Source organism: Hippocampus comes, unplaced genomic scaffold, assembly GCF_001891065.2.
Source record: "Hippocampus comes isolate QL1 unplaced genomic scaffold, H_comes_QL1_v1.1 scaffold243, whole genome shotgun sequence".
Classification (NCBI taxonomy): Eukaryota; Metazoa; Chordata; class Actinopteri; order Syngnathiformes; family Syngnathidae; genus Hippocampus; species Hippocampus comes.
In genome coordinates this window covers 119,629-144,652 of record NW_017805278.1, presented here as the reverse complement: position 1 = coordinate 144,652, position 25,024 = coordinate 119,629, and the positions used below count along the sequence as shown (strand labels likewise).

The 25,024-nt window shown below is 45.0% G+C and overlaps 6 protein-coding genes across 23 annotated transcripts in view; 3 read left to right on the top strand and 3 right to left on the bottom strand.

Annotated features, from left to right (window-relative positions):
- clu (clusterin) overlaps positions 1 to 2,655 on the top strand; it is a 9,012-nt gene extending 6,357 nt beyond the window's left edge. For 3 of the 4 annotated variants that reach the window (XM_019870738.1, XM_019870739.1, XM_019870740.1), the window contains 5 exons: positions 757 to 967; positions 1,087 to 1,227; positions 1,347 to 1,573; positions 1,696 to 1,883; positions 2,151 to 2,655. In XM_019870738.1, the coding sequence (XP_019726297.1) occupies positions 757 to 967; positions 1,087 to 1,227; positions 1,347 to 1,573; positions 1,696 to 1,883; positions 2,151 to 2,163 (780 nt within the window). In that variant the 3' untranslated portion in view covers positions 2,164 to 2,655. The remainder of the gene's footprint in view (positions 1 to 756; positions 968 to 1,086; positions 1,228 to 1,346; positions 1,574 to 1,695; positions 1,884 to 2,150) is intronic. The other variant, XM_019870737.1, reaches the window with a different exon arrangement.
- A 153-nt stretch (positions 2,656 to 2,808) lies between these two features.
- Positions 2,809 to 12,095, bottom strand: reps1 (RALBP1 associated Eps domain containing 1). 6 transcript variants are annotated; one of them, XM_019870728.1, is made up of 20 exons: positions 10,601 to 12,095; positions 9,956 to 10,079; positions 9,463 to 9,692; positions 9,172 to 9,334; positions 8,925 to 9,055; positions 8,476 to 8,650; positions 8,322 to 8,385; positions 8,072 to 8,243; positions 7,830 to 7,973; positions 7,399 to 7,479; positions 6,913 to 7,000; positions 6,570 to 6,677; positions 6,338 to 6,398; positions 5,924 to 6,122; positions 5,649 to 5,843; positions 5,429 to 5,518; positions 5,136 to 5,290; positions 4,936 to 5,041; positions 4,659 to 4,785; positions 2,809 to 4,628 (listed from the first exon to the last, which is right to left on the bottom strand). In XM_019870728.1, exons 1-19 carry the CDS (start codon positions 10,751 to 10,753, stop codon positions 4,717 to 4,719), a joined length of 2,508 nt encoding a protein of 835 aa, XP_019726287.1. In that variant the 5' UTR covers positions 10,754 to 12,095; the 3' UTR covers positions 2,809 to 4,628; positions 4,659 to 4,716. The 6 variants fall into 6 exon arrangements, with proteins under 6 accessions (XP_019726287.1, XP_019726285.1, XP_019726289.1 ...); XM_019870726.1 differs by having other exon boundaries at positions 9,172 to 9,337; positions 10,601 to 12,094; XM_019870730.1 differs by having other exon boundaries at positions 7,830 to 7,951; positions 8,089 to 8,243; positions 10,601 to 12,094.
- On the top strand, positions 10,101 to 14,935 carry abracl (ABRA C-terminal like). 6 transcript variants are annotated; one of them, XM_019870751.1, is made up of 3 exons: positions 10,101 to 10,178; positions 13,140 to 13,219; positions 13,430 to 14,935. In XM_019870751.1, the coding sequence occupies exons 1-3, from the start codon at positions 10,141 to 10,143 to the stop codon at positions 13,612 to 13,614; spliced, it is 303 nt and encodes a 100-aa protein (XP_019726310.1). In that variant the 5' UTR covers positions 10,101 to 10,140; the 3' UTR covers positions 13,615 to 14,935. The 6 variants fall into 6 exon arrangements, with proteins under 6 accessions (XP_019726310.1, XP_019726311.1, XP_019726313.1 ...); XM_019870752.1 differs by lacking the exon at positions 10,101 to 10,178 and adding an exon at positions 12,136 to 12,265; XM_019870754.1 differs by lacking the exon at positions 10,101 to 10,178 and adding an exon at positions 12,146 to 12,265 and having other exon boundaries at positions 13,152 to 13,219.
- Positions 14,936 to 15,074: 139 nt separating this feature from the next.
- On the top strand, positions 15,075 to 20,857 carry heca (hdc homolog, cell cycle regulator). Its single transcript, XM_019870736.1, has 5 exons — positions 15,075 to 16,555; positions 17,927 to 18,923; positions 19,519 to 19,685; positions 19,831 to 19,985; positions 20,357 to 20,857. Exons 1-5 carry the CDS (start codon positions 16,408 to 16,410, stop codon positions 20,519 to 20,521), a joined length of 1,632 nt encoding a protein of 543 aa, XP_019726295.1. The 5' UTR covers positions 15,075 to 16,407; the 3' UTR covers positions 20,522 to 20,857.
- Positions 20,567 to 22,851, bottom strand: mtif3 (mitochondrial translational initiation factor 3). Of its 3 annotated transcripts, none has more exons than XM_019870744.1 (4): positions 22,553 to 22,851; positions 21,716 to 22,172; positions 21,399 to 21,550; positions 20,567 to 21,304 (listed from the first exon to the last, which is right to left on the bottom strand). In XM_019870744.1, the coding sequence occupies exons 2-4, from the start codon at positions 22,167 to 22,169 to the stop codon at positions 21,062 to 21,064; spliced, it is 849 nt and encodes a 282-aa protein (XP_019726303.1). In that variant the 5' UTR covers positions 22,170 to 22,172; positions 22,553 to 22,851; the 3' UTR covers positions 20,567 to 21,061. The 3 variants fall into 3 exon arrangements, with proteins under 3 accessions (XP_019726303.1, XP_019726302.1, XP_019726301.1); XM_019870743.1 differs by having other exon boundaries at positions 22,565 to 22,851; XM_019870742.1 differs by having other exon boundaries at positions 22,713 to 22,850.
- A 163-nt stretch (positions 22,852 to 23,014) lies between these two features.
- On the bottom strand, positions 23,015 to 25,006 carry knstrn (kinetochore localized astrin (SPAG5) binding protein). 3 transcript variants are annotated; one of them, XM_019870746.1, is made up of 9 exons: positions 24,913 to 25,006; positions 24,499 to 24,540; positions 24,283 to 24,412; positions 24,161 to 24,190; positions 23,977 to 24,076; positions 23,766 to 23,880; positions 23,621 to 23,682; positions 23,408 to 23,482; positions 23,015 to 23,305 (listed from the first exon to the last, which is right to left on the bottom strand). In XM_019870746.1, the coding sequence occupies exons 2-9, from the start codon at positions 24,515 to 24,517 to the stop codon at positions 23,177 to 23,179; spliced, it is 660 nt and encodes a 219-aa protein (XP_019726305.1). In that variant the 5' UTR covers positions 24,518 to 24,540; positions 24,913 to 25,006; the 3' UTR covers positions 23,015 to 23,176. The 3 variants fall into 3 exon arrangements, with proteins under 3 accessions (XP_019726305.1, XP_019726306.1, XP_019726307.1); XM_019870747.1 differs by having other exon boundaries at positions 24,283 to 24,409; XM_019870748.1 differs by lacking the exon at positions 24,499 to 24,540 and having other exon boundaries at positions 24,283 to 24,409; positions 24,913 to 24,948.
- Between the last annotated feature and the right edge of the window lie 18 nt (positions 25,007 to 25,024).

The window sequence follows — 25,024 nt, the reverse complement described above, 5'->3', positions numbered from 1 at the left end:
GGCAATCATTGTCGAAGACTTCTAGCTTGCGCTGGTCAGCCACTTTCATAGGCCAGGTCTCACAGCCATAAAGCAGGATGTTAATTGTGTGTACATTTTTTCGATTTGCGTCAGAGAACGTGTCATCCCTTGGTGCCCTTAACGCAATATGAGTGCAGTCAATTGGGCCGATTACAATTGGCAAAACAGACATTGCTGCAAATACTGTTTTGATATTGGCCTCAATGTACCGAAATCTGATGTATTTACAGCTCATATTGATGATACTGTTGTAAAGAACAGGCAGCATTGCAGACACCAACTGCTACGTTGTTCTAGACCAGTGGTTCTTAACCTGGGTTCGATCGAACCTCAGGGGTTCGGTGAGTCGGTCTCAAGGGTTCAACGGAGCCTCTGCCATGGAGGGTAAGACACACGCGACTCAACATGTTAATTAGTTATGACATGCCCGCTTGGCCAACACTGGCTGCAGATGATCACATGACATTGCCTGTCCAATCAGTGCTGTGGGAAATTTAGTTCGCTCAGTAGTCACTGTGTGACTGTCATGATAGTATGTTGTACAATTACAAAAACAAAAAACAAAGTACTGTATACTTATCTCTTGAAATTTTACTTTTTTCTGTTTTTTTATTAATACATTTTTTAAAATATCTGAGGTTTGATTAAAAAAAAAAATATATATATATATATATATTTATTTATTCATTCATTCATTCATTTATTTATTTATTTATTTTGGGGAATATTTTTCAGGTGGCTGATCACGTGCAGTACAACCCGCCGGTCTTCGCCCTGCCCAATTTCTTCCCATCTCGCTGGCGTCGAAGCATCCACTCACTCTTCCATGAGCCCTTCCCCAGCTTCCAGGGTTTGTTCTCCAACATGATGGGCATCGGCAGGAGGAACCCCTTCGGCTCCTTTGGTTCCATGATGGACTTTGACACGGACGCCCCCACTAACGAGGGTACGCTCTCCAACGACGACGCCGGCGGGGTTGTAAAGCGCCACATTGGTGGAAACAGGAAATGGGGGAATCCAAAACATGAAAGTGATGTTGCTTTTTTTTTTTTTGCGTGCTCACAGACGGCAGCGTGAACGAGGACGTGGTCATCACCAAACCTTACGGAGACGGCAGCATGACCTGCAGGGAGATTCGCCGCAACTCAGCCGGCTGCCTCAAATTCCGCGACGAGTGTCAGAAGTGCAAAGAGATTGAACACGTCGGTGAGTCCGTCCTAGCATGCAATGACGACTATTTAACCCTGATCAAAAATGTACAAAATAACGAAAACTGACCTTGGCGGGGTGTCAGAATGACTGTCGACTGCCCGTTACCTTCGCAGATTGTTCCGGGAAGAAACCCCTGGAAGGTCCCCTGAAGGAAGAACTGGAGAGAGCTCTGGCCATCGCCGAGCGCTTCACTCAGCACTACAATGCTCTCCTGAAGCGCTTCGAGGAGCACATGTTCAACACGTCCGCCGTCATGGACCTGCTCAACAGGCAGTTTGGATGGGTGTCGTCTCTGGCAAACAACACCGACTCCAAGGATGACTTCTTCAAAGTCGAGACGGTGCATACACGAGATTATTCTCCCGATGAGAACTTCTCGCAATTTGTCGGGGCGTCAACGCAGCACGGCGGTTCATTTGAGGCATGACGGTGGGTAGTCTGTAAGTTTGTTTGTGATTGCAGGTGGTCACCAAGGATCCAGTGGAGAGGCCCGGTGAGGACACCGAGCAGCCAGACACCAAGGTGTCTGTCAAACTCTTCAAATCGCCGCCCATGAACTTGAACGTCCCGGGCGACATCCCATGGAACGACCCCAAGTTCCCGGAGGTGGTGGCCCAGGAGGCGTTGGACCGCTACAAGGATATCACTGTGTGAGTGGCCTGCTTTGGCTGTAACCCCCCCATTCCAAAAAATTGCGTAGTTAAAGCCAAGCAATTTTGGTCAGCTTTGCTTTCTGTAACTGAAAGAGTGCTTGAAAAAGGAATGATGTCAGAGTATCGCCTCAAGGAACATCTCATGAGATTTTTTTACCAGGCCACACAGATTAAAAGAAAGGGGGGGAGTGTGTTTTGCAGCATTAGTGTAGTTATTATCCTAGTGAGCGATGTATTTGCATCTTTTTGTTTTGTTTTTTTCAGCGTTGCCAAATAGAGGATTTGTGCACATCCCGCTTGATCCAAACACGCCTGAAGCACCCCTGCAGCGACTCACTGATTCCGCCGCAACACCTCTCAAGTCCTGCTTCTGCAAAGCAACCGTTTAACCCTCGTCAGGTGTATTGACATCTCCTTGTCCTGCTGGAAGAGAATATAGTTAGTAGATGACAGTCTCCGGAAAGGCCCTTTCTGTGTTGGCGCTGACAGCAACCATAAACCTGCCCTGACTTGATTTCAAGAGTTGATCTTGCGGTTTTGTTCTCAACGCCAGCAGATGAAACAGACTCTTTCGCGCGTACTACAATAAAAACTCGTGTCACAGATTTCAAAGTAATTATTAAGGTCAGGTTGTCCGCATCGCTCTTCACTCATAGTTATGGTCTGACTTTGCATCGGTCCCGTCGCGGATCGCTCCGAGTCACTTTTAAGCTAGATCGTAGCGATAATAAAGCAATGCCAAGAGAAAAATAAAACCTTCTCAAAGCCATTGTGTTTATTCTCTTTCTTGATTCTCTTTGGTAAGCAGAAAAAAGCTGAAGCGCACTTGGCATTTGCCTATATTGCCAAATACGCAAGCCAGCTCTGACTAACACTGTGCATTGTCTTTGATTTGCAGACAGTCAAGAGAGGCGAGCAGGCGTTTTAAAATATTGTGCCGTTTTTATTTTTTGTGTAAAAACCACACAGCTGCTAGTCGACTCTGCAGAGATACAGTACATCCATGCAGTTTGAACATCTAGGATCCCACAGCCAAAGAGAGAAGGAATTAAATAGAATATTATTTCGCTGTTAGTCAGCAATGAATGCAAATGTACACAAGTTCCAAAAAAGGGGTGTGTGTGTCAGATACAATGTACAACACAGATCTGGAAGCAAATAGCATTCAAAATCCCACCGGAGATTTTGTTTTTTGTTTCCGACAGATTGCTTCTGCCTGGATTGCCATTCGGGACGACGAGTGCTTTTCATCTGACAAGCGCTAATCCATCCCATGATGGGTTTTTTTAAAAGAAGGGGTTCAATGCTATCAGCTCCAGGTGTGGCCACGCTAACACACACACAAACACACACACGCACATTCATACAAACCAAAGAAAGAAAAAAAAAGAAGGCGAGCCTTGTTGCAACAAGGTGGTCAGTCAGTCACCATGGAAACCTGAACTTCAGGCAGGGGGACTTAAGGCCATAGACACAGTGATCATAAAAATTAACAATCAGCTAAACAAGAGGCTATTTTGGGATGGCACAAACCGTACTTTTTCTCAGTGACAATTTAGAGTAGATTGATGACTTTTGTTTTTCTCCTTTTAATACTTCTGACAGTTTAAAAGAAAGATGAAAAAGAAGTAACTCGTAAAAGCCAGACGGAGGTTTTGAAAGTGCAGTGGGATCATTCACGTTGTGGTAACTGGTCTCTAGTCTTGTTAAGATATATATATATATTTTTTTTTTCCTAATACAGATTTAGTCTGAAAGTGCAGAAACACTGATGTGGATTCGCTTCCCTCTTGTAGCATTTACAGTAGATTGTGTTCTGGAAGATCCGAGATACAAAGACACAGTCGCTACTATTTCTGCGCTCAAACAGCTGTGGCCGCGTATCGCCCCTGAACTTGCATAGTGCTGACGTCATCGGGCAAGATGACTGGAAATATCAACTCTTGGACCAGTGCCGAAAGGGAAATGACAGGAAAACTTCTCATCGCGAGTCCTTCATAAATGCCACCTCTCATGTAGCTGGAATTCACTTCAACGCTCCTTTTGCGTTAAAGGAGACTGGAACAGAAAGCTGCAATCAAAGGGGGGCTTAAAAAAAAAAAATTTAAAAAAAAGAGATGACGGGGAGGGAAAAGGATGAAAATAAGACCAAATAAAAGGGAGACAGCAGTGGTAATTCAGTCATTTGGCATAAATTGGAATCCATTCCAACAAGCGCGCACCAACACGAGTTTCCCAGAGGCCATGACAAGTCCGAAAATGTTCCATTTTCAATGGCGGTGATTTTTAACAGACTGCGATCATAGACGGTTTGAAAATATTGAATACCAGTTTCCGATGTTACGGTTATTTACAGGAGTTGAATGCGGAACTCCCTTCCGAGATTTGGCTCAAGAACTCTTTCAACTGTCGACCGGTGTGTTGACAGACACCGAACAAAAACAGATGTCCCCATTCACACGCGCATTCATTCGCCAGCAGTTATCTCTTCAGACAGAACTCGTAGCTGCAGCCAAATGTCCAACACCGCTCCCCCAACTCAGCTGTCGGCCACGGATTCATCTCTCTTCGGAGCAAATTGAAAAAGTGCCACATTGTCGTCGTCTTCTCGCGCTCTCACGCCCACGCGGCGCTCCCGGCTGGCTCCGCTGTACACCTGATAAGCAAGTGTGGCCTTAAAGGAGGTGCGCGCTGCGGATGAGAAGGAGGGGAAAGGAAGGATGGTTTGGTGGGTGGGGAGGAGTGGGGGGGGGGGGGGGGGGGGGGGGGGGCATCCCACCAAGGGTGCAGCCTTGCTTTGGAGAAACTACAACCACCTCATCGGTGATGGTTAAAGGTGGGAAAAAGGTCTGAGCTGCTCCAGCTGCACTTCCAAAGAGATCCTCTCTTCAAGCAGGTCCTGGGAAAAAAAACGAAACGTGGATTTGACTTTAAAAAGGGGGGGGATGCAGGAAAAACGTCCGTCTCAATGGGAAGTTTCAAACTGTGCCTGAGTCGCAGTTTTTTTAAAATGCAAGTGGGCTCGTGTGGGTGTGTGTGTGAGATGTACCTTCAACTGTTGTTGCAGTTCACTATTTAGTCTTGCCAACACCGTGTTTGTTTCCTTGTTTCTTCTGATCGACGCTTGTATTGCCTTTTTGTCCTTACCTACTGACCTGTTAGCGTAACACGCCCAAATACACCTTCTTGTTAGGACCGGTGACAGAGATGCGCCTCACCACTAACACACCCGAGGGGAACTTTGCCAACCTGGGGATTGAGGGCTGAGTAGCCATGGCGGCGGCTATGATGTTGGACTTCTGTGGGCCGTGCTGCTCGTCCTCGGGCCGCAACTCATCCTCAGACTTCAACCTGCGACGAATAGGCTTGGGAGGAGGAGCTAAAGGGCCAGATGAACCCTTGGTCTGGACGGACAACAACAACAAAAAAAAAGGAAAACATGAGGCTTTGTCTGGAGCTACAAACAATGAGGGTAAGTTTTGTTTAGTTTCACGTAATTGTAGACTATCAAAAGAGACAAAAGATGGTGGGTGGGGCATTACAGAGTGACCAGCGGTGGTCGTTCTTTCATCGGCCTGGCCGTCACTCTTGACTGTTCTCAGGGGCCCGGCTCCGTCTGATGACTTGTCCCCCTGCAATAACCCGCAAATAAATAGGTACTGCGTGTCTTAGTCACTCAAAGTAGACATGTTATGGACAAGGTGACTTTTTCAATTGGTTGCATACAAACAGTCCCTGGAGTGCCTACCCACACACACACACCTGTCCAGGATCGCTGTGCTTGTCGACCTCCGGCAAGCTCGAAGGTTGCTCAGATGCAGCAAAGGCCTGAAAATGACTGAAGTCTGCGAAATTGGGTTGCTGCGGGATCTGCTGGGGGGACGTGGTGGTGAGCGGGGCCCCCGCTCCCGTCGCACCCTCAGCCTCGGCGCGTTGTCCCGCGTGCGGTACCGATGACTTTGGCGAGCAGAGAAGCCAAGCGTGGGTTTGTAGTTCTGGGCGAATCGGTGAAGCCAAGACGTTGCTTTCCGTCTCACCTGTGTAGGAAGCGGTCGAGGAGGCACTGCGGGCGGGAAAGCGATGGCGGCGGGCTGCGGCTGTCCGGCGGCTGACGCTGCGGCGAAGTTGCGGTTCATGTCCAACGACGAGGAGCGGGAGTGGGACGGGTGAGGCCGGGGGGGAGGTGGAGGCGGCGCCACCACTTTCAGAGCTTCTGGAGATGCGCCCGACTGAGACCTGGACACAGAAACAACAACACGTAGGAAACAAAAACATCAACTCCCAAATCAATCAATGAACATATCCATGGGGTCCTCCGTTTGTGAAGTGTGTGGTGAAGTTCCACTGACTGTTGATCTTTGCTCGTTTCAAAATTTTACATTTTGATGAATTCAATACGTCATGATGTGTCTGTCGATAAACCGAGGCCTTGTTGGAGGGTAATAAGTCACCTTTGTCTTGCCACTGGCTCCTGGTCAGAGGTGAACGAATCAGAACTGCTGTAACCATCACCTGGATGGAGACAAAAAAAAAAGTTTTTTTGTTTTTTTTAAATTGGAATAGAATCTCAACCCCCCCAACCCTAAAAAAAACCCACTTCTAATTATATATTATTTCTAACATGGGGAATGACTTGAATTCTGTCGCACAGTGTCAAACTAACCCGCCAGCTGTATGACTGACCTACGGCATTTGCTGGTACAAACTTCATGGTGGCAGGTACCGGTAGTTTGACTTCTTCAGACACTTCTGGTGGTTTGGCCAGTATTGGACTGGTCGGATGATTGTGATCTGAAGATGTGGAGGCAAACACATCATTGTACAAGAGACACGATCTTCAGTCAAATGTATATCTTCTGAATTCATTAGCGACACCCTTTTGCATTACAAACTCATTTAAATGCACAAGTAGTTAAATGGAGACCGCTCGCGAAGGCAAATCTTGTAAAAATGAAAAGTAACAGGCACTCTAAAGACATTATTTTAGATGTATTATGAGGAGGCCATTCGGCCACGAGGCTCTCACCGCTGCTAGTCCTCTTGAGCTCCATCTCCTGCATGTGGATCTTACTGGGGGTCATCCGGATGGGAACAGGGTGGACGATGGCTGTGTCCTATGAAGGAGAGGAGACAGAGAGACACATTTATTGTCAAATCCCAATTTTTTTTTTTTTTACTCCCCACTTTTTTTCCGTCAAAACCGTACACTGTACGTAGAATAGTGCATTGTTCACCAGATTAACCGGCCTTTGCTATTTCTTGCCTTATACAAAAGCACTCCTTTCACTCCCGAAATATGCAAAGATCAAACTCGTCACAGGAGCAAAAGAGGAGACCCAAATGCATGCTACGATCAAAACACAGACACATTTGAAAGAACCTCATGCCCAAACACAGTGACACAGCCAGAGGGAGGGGGGGAGAGAGACCGAGAGACAATTCAGCTCATTTCAGGATGGGTTAATGTCTGTCCATTAATGGTGAAACCATGCATGCTAAGTGATCGACTTACAGGGTCAGCTGGTGCAATGTTAGAGTCAAATTGGGTCAGAGTTTGTGAGCTGGAGGAGCGCTCGCTAAACGTCTCCCATTGCTGCAAGGAGACAGACGGACAGTGAGAAGACGAGAAAAAAAAATAGTCAGCAAGACAGCCAGTGCAGTGACATCACACATTCATATCATCGGTCTGAGGCAATGGCGTGCCGTCGGCAGTCATCCCAAGATGAAGGGAGATCGTCAGCTCCAACTGAATGCGGTGGCAAAATAAACGGGCCTCGCCGAAAACTAAACAGGCACGTGCTTAATCATCACGGATCATATTTGCTGACGACTGACACTCCGTGCCAAAGTGGTTAATACGAACCTCATCAATGCGGGCAAATTAGAAAATATAATGTATAGAATGCACGCGTGAGCGTAATCGTTGTGCGAGTGTGCTGGAACCTCATTGCTCTGGTTCATCTCCGGCCAAGCCTGGTTGAGCGAGGGCATGGAGGGGGACTTGTTGGGCGTCACCTCCGCGGGGGAGGCCGAGAACCCGACGTCAGCGGTTGGCTCCGGCACTTCTGCGTGTGATAAAAACGTGTACTGTTAAAAGTGTACCAGTGAAGGAGAGCACAAAGTAAACTTTTGACGTTGAGTGCGGTCCAAGGTCAATGGGACGAAAACGGGGGAGCAAACGAAACGGTGTGAGGCCGCCAACCTGCTGAGTCATCGAGGTCAATCAGCTTTGGCATTAAGCTCTCGGGCAGCTTCTCGGGGAGGTCGTAGCCATTCTTCCGGGCTACTACCAAGTGAAATGCGGCACAGAATTCATCCAGGGTTAGCGCGCCGTCTTTGTCGAAGTCGGAGAGCTCCCTGCAGACACACAAATACCCCTGGTTCATTCAGCACTCACCAATTAGGCTACTTGCTGTGGTAAAAGCGCCGACTCACCAAATATGCGACAGCTCTAAAATGGGCAATTTGGACTTGGTGAAGAACTCTTTTGCTGCTGAACCTGGGACAAACAGAGAGACAAGAAATCACTCAGTCAGCAGATTCTTCCGTAAAGTTGGGTTTGTTTTTTTTGTGTTTACTGTTTTGCTACCTGGTATGAAACCAGTCAGGTCGGGCTGAATGGTTTTGAACTGGTTTATATAATACTGTCTCTGTTCGTCAGTGATCTTCCAGGGATCATCATAGCCACTGGACTGTCGCTGGACCTCAGTAGTAGTTGCTGCTGCTGCTGCCGGGGCCATCGTTGTTCGTATCGTTGTGCTTTCCTAGGGAAGGCATCATGTGACTGACAGTTTTTACTCAGACTGGCCTCTTTGTTTTTCTCTCTTTAAGTCTTGGGAGTGACATCACAAAAGAAAAAAAAGCTGCTTCTATTTGTGACTGAGAAGGTGAAGATCACTGGAATAAAGATTTCATTCTGAACACTAAATTTGGAAGACGGGAAATGTCTACTTATGCCAAGCCTGAGTTGATTTTTCAGGGAAAACGTGGCTTGCAACAACACTAAATTTGCTTTCTTCCAACATAAAGTTTTCCAACCTGTACGGACGAGGGGTGCGCTCCGGGGACTGTGCTTGATGGCGGCGTATCAGCTGTGAAACTGACCCAACTTTCTTGACCCGGAAGAGGGGGTGAGTGCGATGACCACAATCCGTCACCTGACACAGGAGCTAATGCAGACACAAAGGAATTGTCAAAATCGTTCCATGCAATTGTTTCCAAGTCATGGGGTATGTTCCCTGGGTGGTGACGTATATTTCTCACAATGTTCTTATGGGTGAATTACCAGTTTGTTGCTCCCGGAATTGCGTCCACACGACTCCAGTCGGTGCCGCCACCGGTTGTCTGTCTGCGTTTCCGCCACTGTGCTGCCGTTTGTGTTTCCTCCAGGAAGGCGGGGAGGAGGGTGGGGACTGATGAGGGGAGACCACGGGGGATGTCGGTTCTGCCTGCTAAAAGATAAAACCCATTTGAAAACAGACCTTTCAATGGACATCCCAAAATTGCTAACTTGCTCAAATTTGACGAAGTGTTTTATTGTTCATTGAAGGCACGCATGGCCGCCCCACGTACACACCTGTGTTTCTACGCTCGGTGCTGTGGGCTGAACTGCCTCGTGGAGAGGATGGGCGCTAGCTGAGGGGGGGACCTTCTTGTTTGGGTGACCCCTGCCTGGAGGTCTTGGTATTAACGCAGCTGCGGAGGCGGGGTACAACCCCTGACTGTCCGGGTCCTGGTAAAGCGCCACGTGTCTCGCCTCCGCCTCATTCTTCCCCACCACAAACCTGGGCAGTGGCAGGTCCTTTACTGCAAGCACAGTAATTCATTCTGAATAACCTCCAACATCCATCGCAGCGGAGCGTTACGATTGCTTTGACGTGGGGAAGTAGTGTTGATGCTTCCTTATTACCGGGAGATTATGAAATCATTCCAGGATGTTCATGTTGAAACGTTTCCAGTCAACTGCTTGCTTACATTTTTTGAAATGAAATAAAAATGAGGCCAGATGCCTCCCTCAAGCTGTTTACTGCCATTTCCGGTTGATGTACAAACATAAAAGAAAGACTCACCTGAGTTGAGGCTTTCTACCCTGAGCGGCAGGCCTGACTGGGCGATGGCAATCAGCTTTAGGGCGATGTAGAACTGGCTTCGTCCAAAGTGACCCAGCCGAGTGGCTCCACACAACTCTGTGATCTGAACACACAACCACACAAGAGAACAGCGCCGAGCATGACTACTGTGATGTCAGATATTAATGACCAATCTCACTCGAGGATTTTTCACTTATTGCAGGTGGGTTTTCTTTCACACGGTTTTGGATTATGTTTGTGGACGAGGAAGAATGGGTACAGGAAGGAGGCGAGGGGAAAATCAATGTTGATAAAATTAGAGAAGAAAAAGTGAGAACTAGTTAAGAGTCAGTTTGATGCATTATGCGCATTTGCGCCACTCCATCACAATCCGAAACGTTTCAAGTGTGCACCACACATGTTTGGAGCTCTGCTGAGCAGAGAAGCTAACGTTAGCCAGAAGAAGGTGTGTCTCGCACTGCGCAGCGCTGCTACATATGAAGGCTAACCTTAGCTTTTACTGACAGCTCAGCTCTTGACAGCTGCTCAAATTTAATCAACATCCAAATCATCGCTTTGCGTCTCGATTTACTGGTGGACAATAAAAGCATCAAAAAGTGAGGACTTTAACACCCGCTAGCTTACCTGTATGACAACTTCGCTGGGAAGCTGGGCCGCCCTGAAAAGGTCAAGAACTCTCCCGTAAGAAGCCACTTTTTTAGTGTTGTCCGTGTCGCAGTAAACGAACAAATCGGAGTAATATTTCTGCTCGACATCACTCAACGTTAGACTTTCCATCGTACTACAGATGCCACCTTAAAAGCAGACTGACGAGCTGTCGATTAGACCCCAAGCCAGTAGCTGGGGCAGGATCCGAAAATGGGCGATACTTCAGGATCACAACTTAGCTAGCTTTGGAGCTAGCGTTAAGATTAGCACTAATTATATTCTCAAATCGCAATGACAATCTGGTACCCCGCGACGCTTCTCTCTCTACTGTCGCCAAATACTAGTTGTTGCTACGATCGGCGATCACCATTTAACGGTGATCGGCGAATGCTTTAATGCAGTTATTCACTTAGTTAACTTGTTGGGCCAGCCAAGCAAGGGAGCCAACAGCTGGCTAGCGGCTACATTCAATCTAACTCGGCGACACTTGTAACGGCGAGCCAAGCATGCGAGCCGATCCTAAGTATATCACGTCAAAAGACGCCGTCTTTCGTCCACTGCAAGAAAGGGGTTCGTGCGTTTCGTCAGAGTTCAAATCCTCAGCGGGCCCGTTGGAAGTAAAGTTTCGGGCTCTTCGGGTTCCTTCCTCTAGTGACCATAGCGGCCATTCCTACTAACGCTGTCAATTTCCTCCGTTCAATCCGGATTTCCGGGAGAATCCATCAAAAGAAAACGCGTAGCGACGTTGACTGCGTTTTTTTTTTTAATGCATGAGCTTTCATCACGAGCAGCTCAGCGCAAAGCTATAAAACCAAGTCTGGAAATGCCATTTTTAAAATTATGGACCTCCTTTGTTTACTTATATTTTAGATCTATTTTAGTTTACATTAGCATCAGATCCAGCATTTCCAAATCTGAGACGCTAGTCCTCAACTGGAAAAGTGTGGGGTGCCCTTTGGGGGTCGTGGTCCTAGATGGAGGAGGTGATGGACTGTATTTTGGGGTCTTCTGGAGTGAGGGAAGAAGATTCAACGCATTGACACATTTAATGAGATACAGGAATCTAAAACATATGGAAAATGGTAAAGTAATGCAACAAATACTGCAGGACTTTTCATCTTTAAAATGGTCTTTTTGAATATGATTGTTGTATCCAAGATATCTGAAGATCAATGTGTATTATTTTTAATATCAAGGGTTGTTACACTGCATTATATCACACTATTCCAATTTATTGGTTTCAAAGTCTGTTGCACCTCCCCGTCTCACGTTGCCCTTCTTGAAGATTGACTTTTTCTGTCCCACACGTAAGCGGTGTATTGAATGCATCACGAGCTGTGACGCGTTCGTCAGATGAGTTTGGAGACTTTGCGAAATTTGGCAACACATGGCAGATTCGTGCCTGTTTAATGGGGAAAACAAACAATAAGAAATGCCATTGAAAAAATTAGGAAACTTTTTAATTTTTTCATATATTAAATTTGTATTCGCTTCTCTTTCAGTGCAAATTTCAAGTCAGCCCATGTCCCTTGTGCTGTTCAAGGTTGAAAGAATATACGATGACCTTAAACGCAACGTAGCGTAGTATTAATACTGGGCAGCCGTTATCGCATCGTGGAGAAGTGATTGACGTAATTACCGGTAAGAAAATTAAAAGTTGTTCTTAAAACATCACATGCCCTGTCGTATATATGAGTTGACATGTTTAAAATATTTTAGGCAGCGCACTTCACATCCGTTTTAACAGTCAGGACTCCACCCTCCGAATGTAAGCAGATCACCGGTAACAGTAGATAGATAGTACTACTGCCAAGCCTTCCGTCTTCTCATCAAAAGGTTGTCGAGCTTTGGCTCTCTAACGTTTACAATGTAACGAGAACGCGTTCGTGGAAATAGATTAATAGAATCAGGAATCTTTGTTTGGCGATGGCTTGCCGGCAACGCCGATCACCCACTTCCGCATTGAATTCAATCCGCCCTGTTCGTGTTGGAGCTTGTTGGCATGTGGTCATTGCACTGCTTCTTCTTTCATGATTGTATTTGGATGCATCTTGTGCAAATTACACGAGCATTGTCATGATACAGAATGATTTACCCAATGAAGCATTTGTATTGAATTTAATCGAATTCAACAAAAAGTAAATCTCCCAAACACATCTTCAAAGTGTGTGCAGACTCCCATTTCGCTTGAGTTAGAATGTGAGGAAGTCTAAACCCATCTTGCTTTTACTTGCCCCCTTGATGAGCCCCCCACCCCAATCACCGCATTGTTAGTCCTGTAGGTTTTAAACCCATCTTGCTTTTACTTGCCCCCTTGATGAGACACCCCCCCGCCCCCCACCCAATCACCGCATTGTTAGTCCTGTAGGTTGTAAGTACTGGTTGAGATTTGCTACTTACCAAGAGGCACCACTACATAGAAATAAATCTGTCTTGGGTTGACACTAAAAACCAGTATCCCCCTACTAAGAAATTAAGAATTCCATTAACATGTTTATGTCTCTTGTTAATTCAGTTCCCTTTCCAGAGCAACAATGAATGTCACTCATGAAGTAAACTTACTGGTGGAGGAGATTCAACGACTTGGCAGCAAAAGTGAGTACAGGCTCTTATTATGCATTGTAGCATGATGGGATTCGTTTTCTTTTGTCAAAGCAGTCCATTTTTTAATTTATTCAACGGGACTATTAATTGTTTCGGCAGGAGCTAATATATTGTCTGATGAAATACTGGATTATGGACACAATTTCCTCGTACTGCTCCGTAGAAGCCCGAAAAAAAATAAGTTCTCTGAATTTATCACAGATGCTGAGGGTCAAACAAGCGTAAAATTTGGAGTGCTGTTCAACGACGACCGCTGTGCCAACATCTTTGAGGCTTTGGTGGGCACCCTGAGGGCCGCCAAGAGGAAGAAAATTGTCGCCTTCGACGGCGAGTTGCTTCTGCAGGGCGTTCACGATAATGTTGACATCATCCTTCTCCAAAAATGAGGTCACTCTTGCCCACAGTAACTGCAGGTGAAAGTGTTTTGGTGTCTTTTCCAAGCATTGAGCTGCTGTATGAATGAGCATTGTTTATTTTGTTTTTGGTTCTCTTCTAGCATGCACAAAGCTCACTGTTTGAATTCCCATTCCGAGACCACACAAATTGGAAACAACAGCAAACTGCGATGGCATCATTTTTATTCACTTTAAGTTAGTTTCATTTCAGTGTGCCAAACAAAACCAAAACCCGTGTTTGACAACAGTTTTGTTTCAAGGGCTAATTAACAGCCGCAAATAGCAAAGATATTTTTCATGACCTGCGGTTCCTCAAACAAAGCACAGTTTTACATTACAGTCTAGCGAGTAATTAGTTGTATGTGGCTCTTTGAAAATTTTAGCTGAATTGTAATGACAAAAGTAACACAGATTCACAAAGGACCCATCTTTCTACCCGGGTGATATATTCTACAACAAAATGTAAGAAATCAGGAAGCATAAGTGGAAGATTTAAAAAGATGGAATACAACAGTATTGACGTAATTGGGCCGAGGATTATGTTTGCTCACAGATTTGATTGTAAGAAAGGCTTTTTGCTTAACTGCTGTCAAGACTGCTAACTCTTTTCCCGCTGAAGCTTGTGCATATTTTTTTTTAAACAAAATGCTCAGGGTGAATTCCAGCAATATACAGTATTGGGAAAAAGAAATTTAAAGCGCTACGCTGACTTTTTGATTACAGGTTACCAAGCCTCTGCTATGACATTTTCTGTAAAGTTGCAGGCTAACCCTAAATAGTATCACTTCACATGCATTTCGATTATCAAGTCTTTCAGCAACCTTTATTGCATGTCATGCTAACTTTAGTAATTAGAGCACACTGTACTTGACAAATTGATCCTAGTGAGCACGTTTTACAGGTGCAGAAGGTTAGATTCAGCACTCCGTGTGCATATCAACAATTGAATATCTGGATTATTCACACAAAACATACTTATATGTTGGCTAGTGATGGTTTCATGCATTCCACGAGTCCATTATGCTACCTCTCAACTTTTGCATGGACAGATGATAAATTCAAGACCAGAAAGTTCTGAAGACAAGTGTATTTCTGTAAGACATTTGTACTTTTTTTTGTACAGAGTCTTTGTTTTCCTTGCCAAGCAAACTCCCCCCAAATATCTGTCCATATAATGGACAAAGTGTTTACATTGGACATGTGTCTGTAGTGCAATTTTGTAAGCATATACTTACTACAGGGTGCCAACCAAAAATATCAGTTTGTACTTTTTCCTCAGGACCAAATCAACAACCAAATGTGCTTGATAAAAGAACGAATGAACAAGTCATAGTTTTTGCCAATTTACCACTATTTGTTTTGTACTGTGGGGCCAATGACACTTGCAGATCAGGCACGATCATATCCATCCATCCATTCATTTTCTGAAACGCTTTTATCCGCACAAGGGTCGCGGGGGATGCTGGAGCCTATCCCAGCTGTCTTCGGGCTGATATTCGGGCAGTAGGCGGGGGAAACCCTGAACCGGTTGCCAGCCACTCGCAGGGCTGATCACATCAGGATTTAGTTTTAGATCATTTAGAATAGAACAAAACAAAAGCACAGCCCCCATTTTTGAACTATTTCCAAATGAGCCTGATGTAAACAGGAATGACTATTAGTGTAAAAGTAAACGATCAACTGCTTGTTTTTGACCATGCCGGCTGTGCTAAAGCACAAGCGCGCCTGTGTGCATTTAAATAAAATAAAAAATAAAAAATTATGGGAGATGCAAACAGTCAGATGCCTGGGCTGCAAGTTCAATGTGTTCCATTCACAACTTACTGCTGTCACGTCAACCAGGTGGATCTATTGTTTCAGGTGCTCATTTGTATTGTTATTTTTTTCAAACAACATGCCTTTTGATTGGTATTCAAACAGCATCAGCCTCAGATCAGATGTTATGTGAAATGAATTAGAACTTCAGTGAAAATGGACTGTACTGTAGAACCTTGATAATAGCACTGCGTAAAGAGAAAAAAGGTCTTTCGAGTTAGGTCTGGACACACTGGTCAATTAAAACGTCAATGACGTGAACATACATAGTAGCAAGAAAAGGAGAGAGTACTTGCAGAACAGCATCAATACCTCAAGCTGTTTATACTATGGTGATCCATGCCTGTGAGTTAATATATAACTCCTGTATAGTGTGTTGGTCTTATTGTCTTTTGTATTGGCAATAACCTATGTCTACATTCCAGTAAATAAAACCTTTTCACGTCATTCTGCTTAATCACGTTTTGTTTCACGGCAGCTAAGATGTTACATGCAAGAGCATGTGCTTGTATTCTGGTAAAAATATGTGCAAAATAATGGTGTTCAGGGCGGATATTAGAAGCGGTTCGGAGAACGAATGAATGAGGCGAAGAATCGAAATAGCAAGAAGTCGTCGGGATTCCCAGGTTACATGAACACGGCAAATGTTGCCGTTGGCCAATGCCAGGGGTCCAGTGACGTCACGGGGTGGAAGACGACAACAGAGCAGGAATGAAATCGAGAGGCACGCCTTCTTTCTGAAAGGTTATAGCAGCTTATTAAGTGCTGCTGTCGGAACTGCACGAAGAGGCTAAATAACAATACCAACAACTACAACTACTCCGACAAAAGCACGTCTATGACTCAATAAACATCGAGCGTATCCCTGCAGAAATGGAGCCCACAGAAATGACAGACTTCGTTAACACGAGCCGTTGATGAAAGCGATCGAACAGAACACTTGACTCAGGAATCGCGTGGTGTAAAAAAATGCCCAACCAGAAGAACAACAAGGGGAAGAAGAGCAAACGCACTAACAGTAGCGGAGATGAACAGGAAAATGGAGCCTGCGCGGCCGCAACAGGAGGCGCGGCCGCGGTTGCTGCTGCTGCTGCACCCGGGAGCGAGCATTCGGGTGGTAAGAGAGGGAACGGGACACAGACGTACGTGAACAAGTTTGGGGATGCTACCTTACTGCGCTACCTGTGCGGCTGCTGTGACGTACGTGGGCTCGTGTGACATGCCTGCACAATGGCTAGGTTCGTTGTAAAGAAACCCAGTCGTACAAAACTCCCGTGCTCAATTATGGCATGTCGAGGGTTTTGCACGCAGATCTGCAAACGTACGCTCGATGACAAATGGGGGGCCTCGTGTGAAACGGGTTGATTTGTATATCGTGCGTCTTTAGCTGACCCAGAAAGTCTAATCATTTGCCAGCGATTTACTTACGTTTTGAATCTTTTTTTTTTCCATTCCAAATATTGTGGCAGAGAAGGAGCATTTCTTCAAGCAGTTATTGCTTGATGTTGGCCGAAAACAAGATCTGCTGTTGTCTCTTTAAATACGTTGGTCGTGAAGTAAGTGATTCGCCTTGGAACGAATAATACAGTATACAAAATGGTCCAATTTAGCAGGGGAAACACACAACAACAACAACAAAACATATACACTCCCCCCCCCCCAAATGTGTTCAGTGGTCGATTGAAGGTTTCCATGCATTTTGTTGCATGTACATTTAGATATAATGTGACGTGTAGACTGCATGTGTCAAAACTGCCCACGCACTGTAGCAGGAAAGTCATTGACCTCCACACCCATTATGTTTCATGAATCTAGAGATGTCCTTGAAAACAACAAAATGAAATGTCAATACTGCATTATATTGATATGCTACACGGGGGACTGTCTGCCTCACAGTCGTGGGTATGAATGTTCTTTCAGGAGTTTGCATTCTCGACATCCTCCCCCCACATTACAAAAACATGCATCATGGTTTATTGAAGACCAAATCGTCTATAGGTGGATGACGAGGTGTGCCCTGCGATTGGCTGACAACCAGTTCAGAATGTACAACACCTACTGCCCGAAGACAACTGGGATAGGCTCCAGCACGCTCGCGACTGTTGTGAGGATAAGCGGCTCGGTTAATGGATGGATGGATGCTGTTATAATGACTGTCAATGGTCGTCTATTTTTAAGTATCCCTTGCAAGTGCGAGCCGTGTTTGTAAGTTGATGTGCCAGGTTGATGAGGGTGGATTCCGTGAATTAGAGTTGCCTTGAAAGTGATGCTCTTTAGGGATTGAAGGGGCAAGATGTGCATGTTAGGCTTGGTAATAACGTTTAGGACAAGCGCTTGATGTATAATTGGGTAGTTTGGAGCACTTCTAATAATCCGATGGTAAGAAGCCGCTCTGTGAACAATGTCAATTTGGGCACAATTACGCAGAGAATACATTTCACTGTACGTATGAAATCCATTTGATATCGTTCTGTCTTTCATCTTTCAGAGGCCCAGTGCGCAACCCCTCTGGGCTGCAGCTTGGGCCGGCCCATTGACCTGGAGAAGGATGACTACCAGAGGATCCAGTGCAACAACGAGCTCTGCTCCTACGGAAACTGGATGCACCTGCAGTGTTTCTACGAGTGGGAGAGCTCCATTCTGGTCCAGTTCAACTGCATCGGCCGCGCGCGCTCGTGGAATGAGAAGCAGTGTCGCCAGAACATGTGGACCAAGAAAGGATACGACCTCGCTTTTAGGTTCTGCTCGTGCCGCTGCGGCCAAGGTCATCTGAAAAAAGACACGGACTGGTATCAAGTGAAGCGCATGCAGGACGAGCGAAAGAAGAAAGCGTCTGAGAAGAGCACTGGAAGGCCGGGGTCCTGTGGAGGGGCGTCCGGGTCCGGGGACAGCGTATTTGAGGACCCCAAGAAAAGCAAGCCAGCGGGAGGCGTCGGTAAAACAGTGCACAGAGCGTCGAGTCAGGAGCTGCCGCCAAGACAGTCAGTGGACCGCCAGAACTCCGTCGAGAGAGGAGCAGGAGCAGCAGGAGCAGTCTCTCCTTTGAAGTCTCCATGTGACTCCCCGGGACAGTCACCTCCGACTGGTATCTCCTTTTCGCCAACTTCTGTCCACGGACCTGGCGGAGTTGGTCCAGGTTTTCGGGGTTCCCGTCAATTAGGAGAATTCCTCAAATCCGCAGTGCACATGGTGGACGCGCAGCGGAAGCATCTTTTGGTCGGGGGAGCCCTCAGCCGAGCCTCCGGTTGCATCGCTCACCTCGACCCGGCAGCCGTTCTACCCTTGCCGATGGCCTTCACGCTCCCACTTCATCACCGACACGCCTCGGGCGGCTTAGGCGACGGCACCCTTCCTCAGCCCGTGCAGTTCCTGAGGAGGTTGGATTTCTCCGAGCTTCTCTCTAGCATTCCTCGCCATAAATTCAACACCTACCATGTTCGAATGGAGGACGACGCCCAGGCCGGCCAGGGAGAAGAACTGCGCAGGTAGGAAGATTCTTGAACGCGGAGGGATGTATTTCCGTGCCCAGTGCAAATGTAGCGTAAAGTGCAGCCTAACGGTGCGCCCGGCTGGAGTTTTCTTTCTTTTGGCATTTTCGTAGACGAGCGCAAGTAGAAATTAGGCGTCCGTCTCCTTCAAATTCAGCAGAGCTGAGGCGTGCAGTCCACATGGCGAAGAACATCGCGCGCAAACTATGTTTATAAGCAACTGCAAGATCTCCACCCCAGTCAGGAGTGTACTACTGTCAGGTCGTACCGACAGTTTCAACGACAATAATAAATGCCAAAGTGACTCGACTTTTTATTGTATTTATTTATTAAGAACCAGTTTATTCTACAATGAATATTTTCTTAGGGGATGAGTAGCCAAAAAAAAAAACGTGACCAGAAAATGCCCCAATCAGCTATGCCGTATCATTCAGCCGAGGCAAATCACGGCGCGAAGAAGCGAGCGGCGCCACCGGCAAACAGGAAGTTGTCATTCTTTCAACGACAACTCAGCCGGTTTCGAGTGACCGCAAAAAGGAAATCTCATCCAAGTGTCGAACCTCTTGTGAAATGGACTCCCCGTCTTTTATAGGTTCATCCTTTCCACACTCAGTGCATGCCAGAGGAACGTGGTCAACTGCGCGCTCTGTCACCGAGCGTTGCCGGTGTTTGAACGGTTCCCGCTGGTGGACGGCACCATGTTCCTCAGCCCGTCACGCCACGACGAAATCGAGTACGACGTTCCTTGCCACCTGCAAGGTAAAAATTCTTTCTACCTTTGAGGATGATTTTATTTCATCTGGACATTGACAAACATGTGTGTCTTCGGGAGCCGGTCTTTTTTTTTTTTTCCCTTCATGACGCCTTTATTTGGCAACTAATGCTCTTTCTTCATCTCTAACAGGCAGGTTAATGCACCTCTATGCCATATGTGTGGATTGTCTAGAAGGTGTCCACAAGATCGTATGTATCAAATGCAAGTCTCGCTGGGATGGGAGCTGGCACCAGTTGGGCACCATGTACACTTACGACATCCTGGCTGCTTCACCTTGTTGTCAGGTAGACTACGGATGCAGTGCGGTATATGCATGCTATGATTGCAGCGATCTCATTGCTGGTTGTGGTCTTTTTTTTTTTCTGGAAACAGAGGCTCGGTAGACAATTAGCGGAAGACATAAATATATTCGAACCTTGCATTAAAGTAAGCTAAGTAAGGAGTATTTTGGTGACACTTGTAAAATGTATTACAAATTTAATCCACAGGGCACGTTTTTTTTCTCAGAACCGGTGGGATAAATATCATAAATCACAATTGAGTATCATAAAATGATAGTTGCGATCTATTAGCATTTTTTGGGTGTATATTGTGTGTGTGTTTGTTTGTTTTTAAGCATGATATGACTTATGTGTGTCCCTCTGTGTGCCACCAGGCTCGTCTCAACTGTAAACACTGCGGGAAGCCGGTGGTGGATGTTCGTGTGGGCATGCAGTATTTCTCTGAATACAGCAACGTGCAGCAGTGCCCTCACTGCGGCAACCTGGACTATCACTTTGTCAAACCCTTCTCATCCTACCAAGTTCTCGAGGCTTATTGACAAATGTTGTTCCTGCATGTTAGTTAATCCTGCGTTGAAGTTGTATTTTTACAGTTTAGTCAGGTTTATATTTTCAAGTGTGAGGAAGAGCTCAAGATTAGTTGGACGTCTTAGGTTTCCACTTGTACCGTTTTCAACCTGTTAAAAAGTACGCGCAGAGCACCACTCTTGAGAATGTCCCAAAGAAGGGGTCTCATGCTGAACGTGCAAGAAAGGTGTCAGATTAAGTGTGAAACGCAACTAATTTGTGACAAGTGAATGTATCTGTAAGCCAAATTAGATGTTTATTTTTGTCATAAAACGATATAATTCTTGAATAAAGTTAAGATACATAGCGGTGTGGATGTTATCTTCTCATCGTGTGCTGAGATGAGTTCACTCAAAACAATGTCATTCGCCACGGTCACTTCCACTTGAAGTTTATTATTGCTTGAAGTGACAGCGTCTCGTTTTTTTGTGACATGAATATTATCTTTTTTCTGCCAGTTAAGTGAAGACTTGAGATATTACCGCATATCAGATTGTACGACCAAATATAGTTTATTTCTCGTTTAACACTGTTGAAGAGTCTTGTGGGTCCGAAGGTAATGTTTGATCCTGGGCAGCCTGCGAGCTGGCAGTCTGTGACAACGAAGTCCGATCTTTGTCTCTTTTGGACAGTTCCTTAGCTGAAGGTGGCCGAAGTACGCACATGGCCGCTTGCCCCTCACGTGTGACCTTGGGCTTGGAGACAAATCCCACCATCACCTCCATTTGTTGCACCATCTGCTCTAGATTTTGATCCTGTGTGAAAAAAAAGATTTGTTAGGTGGGAGATGAAAACATAATATGTGATCAATTTGGGACCAGTGGTCAATTGGGCATGCGACTTCCTCACCAGGTCGTTGACAGATTCTTTGCGTGGTGCGCGCAATGTAATCCTAACGTGGTGCTTCTTGTCCAACCAGTTTTCCACCTGCTTCAGTTTGGTGGTCAGGTCGTGAGGAGCAATGCCGGATGAAAACGTAAGCTCTTTGACCTGCACGGGAACTATACAGAGGATAGCAGCAAAAACAGGTGTTTTAAACTATTTCGTGTGCTTGTGACATGTCCTAGGGATGCAACTTAGCATCTTTTTATGGCTCGGTGCGCAAGTACAGTATATTTACCGACTGTAAAGATTGGCGAGTGTCAGTTTATTCTGGCTCCACACACCTGCTTTTGTTTTCTGTTTCTCCGACATTTTCATCTGTTCTTCATGAATTTGTTTCCCACTCATCAGACGATAGACTGGAGGCTCCTGTCGTTCACTGAGCAGCACCAGTTTGAGGCCCCTCTCATCCATGATTCTGAGGGCATCTGCGCGGTGCAGGACACCCAGGTTGTCTCCAGTCTCGCTGATTACTTGGATCTGTCGCTCTGGGATTTTCCGGCCAACGCTGGTGATCGTGGTGCGAGCCCGAGGATCCCGCTTTTTCTTTACTGCAGGAGTCTGGTTCAAGGTATCCACCTCTGTGCAGAAGGGAGACCATCTCCAAGGGTAAGTAAAGGCGCTGGTCTTTTGGTTACTTATGAGAATCCTCAATGCAGGCGCAAAGGAGCCAGGACTGCGCCCATACATTATTTGGACACCATGACAAAGCATTTGCCTCACACAGCCTGCAGCCATAACCTGAACACAGAGAGCACACATGCATGATAAAAAAAAAAGTCTCAAAAGATGAACAATACAGTACTTTACTTTATTCCCAATTGAGACAGGCCGAGAGAACATCACTGAAATAGCGCGCTTAACTTCGTAAAATTAATTGAACCATGCCGTTTGAGCACCACCCCATTAAAATTAAATAAACAAGGACAAGCCTTCTACCAAGATTCTCAAATTTACGTACGTTACTGTTTTTATTACACGACTCAAATAATAACAACTTATTTGTGGCGCTTTTTAAAGCCCAAATAATTCTTTGGGGACAAACAACATATGCTTTTCTTCCTACACTTAGTATGTTCAACATGTATGTTAACGATCACAACATGATTATTTATATTTACATTTAATGACACCCGAGTGGAGCGCTGCGAGTCGCGATCGAAGGGAGGAAAAAAAAAACAGGAGTATTCAACAGCCTTTTAGTAGCTTCGGGCTTCGCTGAGCATATAAAAACACCAAAATAATTTGGGTTTGTTTTTTTTTGCAGCATTTGACCACCACTGTTCAATGTCGCGATTTCATGCTTGCTAAATCTGAAGGGTGACTGCTGCTGGCTTCTTCCGCAATGCTCTTCTTCGTTCACACACTACGGGAAAACACATTCAGTAAAGTGCAGTACTGCCCTCCACAGATCACAATCAAATGTACAATATTACCACACTGTTTCGGCCCTTGTTATTTTCCCGGTAATGCTTTGAAATAATTTTCGGGGTAAATATAAAGCTAAGGATTAATCAAAAGCTTGCTGGGAGGATGAGGACCTGAGTGAGCGAGAGGGAATGGATTAAAAAAAAAGCATTGTTTTGAAATAGAAAATGAGAACCATGAGAAACTTTATTTATTGACACTGAATAACAATGACATCAAATGCCATTATGTACTCACACAAATACATGAACAATACGAACATTAGACTCCATATTAACGGGCACGTTTGCACATTTAGACAAGGCGGCACAACACATTTACAATAACAGAGCTTCTGCCTCCATCAGAGCTTTTTCCATGTCAGCAGCCTCCCGAGCGAAGGTCTGTATCTCTTGCATCATTTGTTCCCGTGCTTCAGTTAGGTCTTTCATTGTTTTCTGGAGTCCCTAAAAGTGTATGGAAAAATGAATGGATGTCAAAACATGCAAATATTTGAAACCATTTATGGTCGAGTATAAAAATTATCAACCGAATAATAATAATATCACCTGCAGACGAGAATGCTGCTGAGTTGCCATGTTCCCAAAAACCTTTAATTCTTTCAACAGGTCTGCGGAGACACCCTGCAATCGGATACAAGTGTTGTAGTAATAATCATTTGGGTTTGGTTTGAAATCTTCTGCATGTATTCATACTATTATTATTAATTTTACAGAACATTAAATGAAGTAGAGCAAGGAACCGTAAATACATGTGCGTACCATGACTTCTTTTCTTTGTTCTTCATTCTGGCGTGCAGCTTCACCAATTAGTTCTCCTGAAACTAAGTAGCAATCCAAATTAATTTTAATTTCAATAATGTTATAAACATAATAATTACAACAGCGTGCTTTGAAGCATACTTACTTGGGTCTATTTTTGCAGCCACTAGGATTATCTGACAGTCCTTGAGGTTTTTCTGGACCTCAGAATTCTCTTTTTCAAGGTCACTGCACTGCTGCTCCAGATGAGAAACTTTTTGCTGTGTTTTAAAAGCAAAAAAAATGGGCATAAACCAGTGAAACTATAGTCACACCAAGCATGATGCCAATCGAAAGAGTTGGTGAACTTTCTATACCTGTGTTTCCGTAAGTTTTTTCTCCAGTTCCCCTTTGGCAGCTGACAATTGTTGGTTTTGCTCCTTGAGTTCTGCCTGCAGTTCATATCTTGTTGAAACCCTAAGACAAATATCATTCACTTGTTTATATGAATAAGGATAAATCGCCACTATTCTTCAACACAAAATCATTTTATGTACTTACCCTTTGTAAACTTTTGGCACAACATTTTCTCTGGAGAAAAAGAGTGGGAATCGGGGAAAACACGTTACATGTAGGCAATAAATGATTATCCATTTTCAGGAGCATTCTTCAAGTTCTCTCACCGTGATATGTGTTCTTTTTGTCTTAGGCCACCATCTTTTTGGTGAGTCTTTGCTGAAGCACATCCGGTTGCTGTGTCCTTCATTTCGTTTTTATGCGCGGATTTCTTTGGCTCTGTATGGAGCTGTCCTGCTGGGAAAAAAAATGATACCAAATTAAATATATGTTGTTCAAATCAATTACATAAAAAAGTAAAGAAAGCGACCAATTGTGCTGACCTCTGGGAATTTTTGACATTGTCCTACCCAAAATGCCAGCAACTGCAAAAGTGATGACAAATTATTGGTTTGGTGATGGAGGTTATTTGAGTCATCATTTAGGCAAAGAATATTGCGAAAAATGCACATACACGACAAGGTATCTCATTACTTAACTAATTCAATTGTTTCTTTTTTCAGGGAAATGTACTGTATATATAGACTTGTAAGTAGAATGAACAAGCCAAGGAAGTGGTTATTTTTACCGTCAATCGCGCGAGAACTCCCAAGTACAAATTTTGCGAAATACTGTACCGCAGTTCGACTTTTCAACGCCAAATGCAGCATTTTGGTGCAACACTATATTAAGGGTAAAATAATGCAACATAACTTTGTATATTCCAAACACACAATAACTTTCAAAATATATCCTACCGTAGAGAATGCTACATGAAAATGCGCCGTCAAAGAGTCAGCTTCAGTATTTTTTTAAAAAAGAGGCAAGTACCGGATTGTATTTCCGTTATTTGCGTCATTACCGGTATAC